At 28.4% G+C, this 4053-nt stretch overlaps 1 protein-coding gene across 8 annotated transcripts in view; it reads right to left on the bottom strand.

Moving 5' to 3' along the window:
* Positions 1 to 4053, bottom strand: part of LOC106464662 (organic solute transporter subunit alpha-like) — a 35303-nt gene that overhangs the window by 21676 nt on the left and 9574 nt on the right. For all 8 annotated transcript variants that reach the window (XM_022392408.1, XM_022392411.1, XM_022392406.1 and 5 more), the window contains one exon: positions 1620 to 1771. In XM_022392408.1, coding sequence (XP_022248116.1) covers positions 1620 to 1771 — 152 coding nt within the window. The remainder of the gene's footprint in view (positions 1 to 1619; positions 1772 to 4053) is intronic.

Raw genomic sequence — 4053 nt, 5'->3', positions numbered from 1 at the left:
TTAAATATGACATTTTGAAATTAAAAAATTAAAATATATATTAAGAGTTGATTTATTAACTATGTTTTGATGTCAAGGTTATTGACAAATATCAATAATAAAGTTGTTTAAATGAATTTTGAATGTAACTGTTAAAGTTGTGGCATGCAAGCTTTTATCTACCCAAATCCAGAGAATTAAGTAAATTGTTTTGAGAAAATATTAAAAAAATATATTCTTTTGGTCTTAGAATTCTAATTTTTTTTTGCTGATCACAAAGTTCAATTTTATATATACAGTCACTTTCAACAGTTTCAACTTGAATGTTATTCATTAATATATTTCTCTTAGTACTTTATTTTGTCACTTGCAGTAGTCACTACTTCCAGTTATAAGTCATAAAAACACACCAAAAACTAACAGTTTTTCAGTGACCTAGCCCAACCTGTTACAATGTTCTTAGGTCAGGCTATGTAACAATATTCTTGGTCCAGTTTTATAGTTACTTTTTAATACATAATAAGTTAAGTTACTTATCTACTTTGTTTGAATACAATAAACTTAACAATGATATTCAATAAATAAGGATTTGAATCACATTTGAGGCATCAGAATATTTTGCCATTGCTTAAATTACTCTCTAAACTTAACTAGGCTTACCTGATGTCTTGTCAGAGAAGAATATTTCGGTAGCTTTCAAACAAATATAAATTAACACAAGAATACTTTCAAGAACAAAAAGGATGTCTCGAGAAATATTTCAAAATTCTCAGGTGTATGATTTAATCATCCGTTTTATAAACTTTACATTAAATTCTGTTATTCTTCTCTGCAGGAGCTACATTTAATATTGTCCCACTAAACCACAAATTACTTCTCCTGCCACTTTATTCACTATAATTAACAAAAGTAGTTTATTATTGCTATTTTCAATGGTATTTAATCTTTGCCTATATTTATATTCAACATTTAGATTCAAGTTATTCACATCACGTGCTGTGAAGTCATAGAAGGGTGTGAATGAGAAACTGTACTAATAAAATCAGAGAAAGAGAAGAAAAATCATACGAGAAATAAAACCTTAAGAATAATATTCTAAATAGATAATCTCTTCAGGTTTTGAATGGGCAGATAAATTCTAAAAAAAAAAAAGAAAAAAGAGCATATATTGTTTACAGAAGAAACTCCTGAGAACTATGGAGAAATTAAGTTTGAACCTTTTTTAAATTTTGTCTTTGCAAATTACACTAAAATTTTTTATAAAATATCAATAATAAAACATTTCAAAGTAAAAAACTGTTAAAATAGTCAGCATTACTATTTTTACTTAAATGTTGAATGTTTGATATGCAAGTAAGTGCACTCAACATGTGACAGATGTTCACTGGTCTAGATAACGTTAAAGCTGGATGTAAGATAAGCTATGTATATATTTTAATCCTGTACTCTATTATCTCTCAGATATCCTAACATCTAAATGATGTATACATCATTTCTGATTACAGATCCCTATGATGATAAACAAGACATATACAAAAATAACTCAAGAGTTGAATTTAAATATTTAGAAAAACCATGATAAAACTATTTCAAGTAGGCAAGGAAGTTTCATAGTGTTGTTATTAACATAATAAACTCACTGGAAAAGCATTCAAACACAGCAATGTGAGAAAACAGTACTGAAAAGGCCAGTGTTGAAGAAGATACATGGACTCTTTAACAAATAAGGCCAATACTGCTAAGGTTGTTATTCCTGTGACACCCATCAGAATACTTCCAATACTTCCAAATGCTGCAATAAAAACATACCATGCAAACTGTGTAACAAGCATGTAGGTCAAAAGTGAAACAAAAACATTTCAATATAGTCATACAACTTTCTTCTACGAATAACGAAGTGTTAAAGGAGATGAGAATGAAGTAATCTTATTTGTTTATCTTTCCATAAGAAAACAAAGTAAACACTGATATGTACAGTATACCAATACAAAAACACTATATAGTTACAAAGGAGACTTTAGATTTCCAAATGCAGTTAATTGCACTAAAAAATTACTTAACACTGTTTATCTCAAAGTCCTTAACCATTCTTTTATTTCCAATTTCAAGACACTCAAGCATCTTTGTTAAAATACATGTAAAGTTAAGCATACCAATTTAACAGATGTACAATAGAGAGGAAAGAAGATCTGGAAAAAGAAATATTAATAAAGTTTTATAAAATAAAGGACATAGATAATATATATCTTAAAAGTGAGCTAACAATTTATTTTTTTAAAAACCCTCAACATTTCTCTTAACCTTTTATTCAAAGTGTGTTCACATATGAAATATGTAAGATACTACAGATTTCTTAATGCATGGTATAGAACACAGATTATTCATGAGGTACAGCATGTCAGATCTACAATAACTAGTAATCTTAATGTCCTAGAAAAAAAAGAAAAGAAGATGATTGAAATAGAACAATCATGTGTAAGAGCTTATAGCCTTTTAACAAGTTTCTGGGTGATGGTATTTTTGAAAAGAATTTTTCCATTTTAAGAATAATAATCATATTCTTGGTTTGTATAACAAATCTAGCAAATCTATAACAAAATAAAATGCTAAAGGATAAAAAGAAGGGTATTAGAATTACTTCTAGTTCAAAAGATGAGTTAAAGAAGCAAGGAAATTAGCAGGATTAATTTTAATAATAATTATAGTTAGAGTATTTTGCAAGCATCCTGTTAGAATTCTGTTTAATATTTAGAACGTTAAGGTTTGTAATAGAGACTTGAATCACGCAGGTGGTAGCACTGCCTAGGTTAGGATGGCTTAAACTGTTCATTGAAATGGTAGTTTAAATATTTCCTCAATAGGTCATCAGAACTTTACAATACTATACAGTATTTCATTTTATACCAACATCCATGTAATGACCGAGTCATAAGTTCTGAAAATGTAAATAAATATTTAAAAAAAAGTTTGAATTTCTTATTGTTCTTTCTTCTGATTTTTTTTATTACATGATATCTCAACCAATTTCACCAAGGTGACAGTTTCAAATGGATTATCCGCTTTTATAAGTATTATTAACAGCTAGTAGTAATAAAAAAACAATATAATTCTAGTATAAAAGATGCAATCATTACCACTTTAAAGTTAGCTTTCATTTTTATGTTCCTTTAAAAAACTTAAGTACAGAGTGAAACAGGCATTACCAACCAATAATAGATAAACTAAAAATACTACAGTTGGAACCTCAATGTATTTAGAACTTGGTTATAAGTTCAACCTTCTTATGTCTATTGACACACTGCATTAAAAAAATAAGTAAAGGAAAATTTTTCAAAAAAAAAGGATGTAAATGTAGGGATGGCTAATATCAATCTATAAAAACAATGCAAACAAGACAGTAGGGATGGCATTTGCATCATCCCTACATAATAGCACAGGCGCACATTGTTAGAGAATGTTAACAGACAAAAATAGGATAAATGAAACTCAACTTTGGTTGAATAGTTGAATATATATATATTGCTATATGTTAATTATTGCCTGTGCTATTATGTAGGGATGATACAAATGTCACCCCTACTATCTTGTTTGCATTGTTTTTGAAGGATTGATATTAACCATCCCTACATTTACTTCCTGTTTTGAATTTTTTTTCTTTAATTGTAAAATAAATAATCATAAAAGTTTTTAAAAGCCTTTAAAAAAGTTGGCATATTATTAGAAATACAGTAACTACACATTCTGTACTGAAGTAAACATTTGGTTTAAAATATTAAGTCATCAAGAAATTAATGTCGCATTTTGAAACACTTTCATTACCCCCCCCCCCTCCCGAAAACGTACATCATGTATAATAGTTAAACGAACTGCCTAAATGTCACGTTAGTGTAGCCTATATAATGTGTAAAGTTTATTATATTCTAATCCCTTATAGTGATGGCACACGATGAGACACATTTGGCATGTAATGCTGTTTGAATAAAAGAAGGGAAACAATGCCTCTGTAGCCACAAAGAATATCAAGAACGTTTACGGAAATTTTTTGAATGTTGGTAAGTGTCAACAATGGTTCAG

This window comes from Limulus polyphemus, unplaced genomic scaffold, assembly GCF_000517525.1.
Source record: "Limulus polyphemus unplaced genomic scaffold, Limulus_polyphemus-2.1.2 Scaffold1712, whole genome shotgun sequence".
Taxonomy (NCBI): Eukaryota; Metazoa; Arthropoda; class Merostomata; order Xiphosura; family Limulidae; genus Limulus; species Limulus polyphemus.
This window is presented reverse-complemented; position numbering and strand designations above follow the sequence as displayed.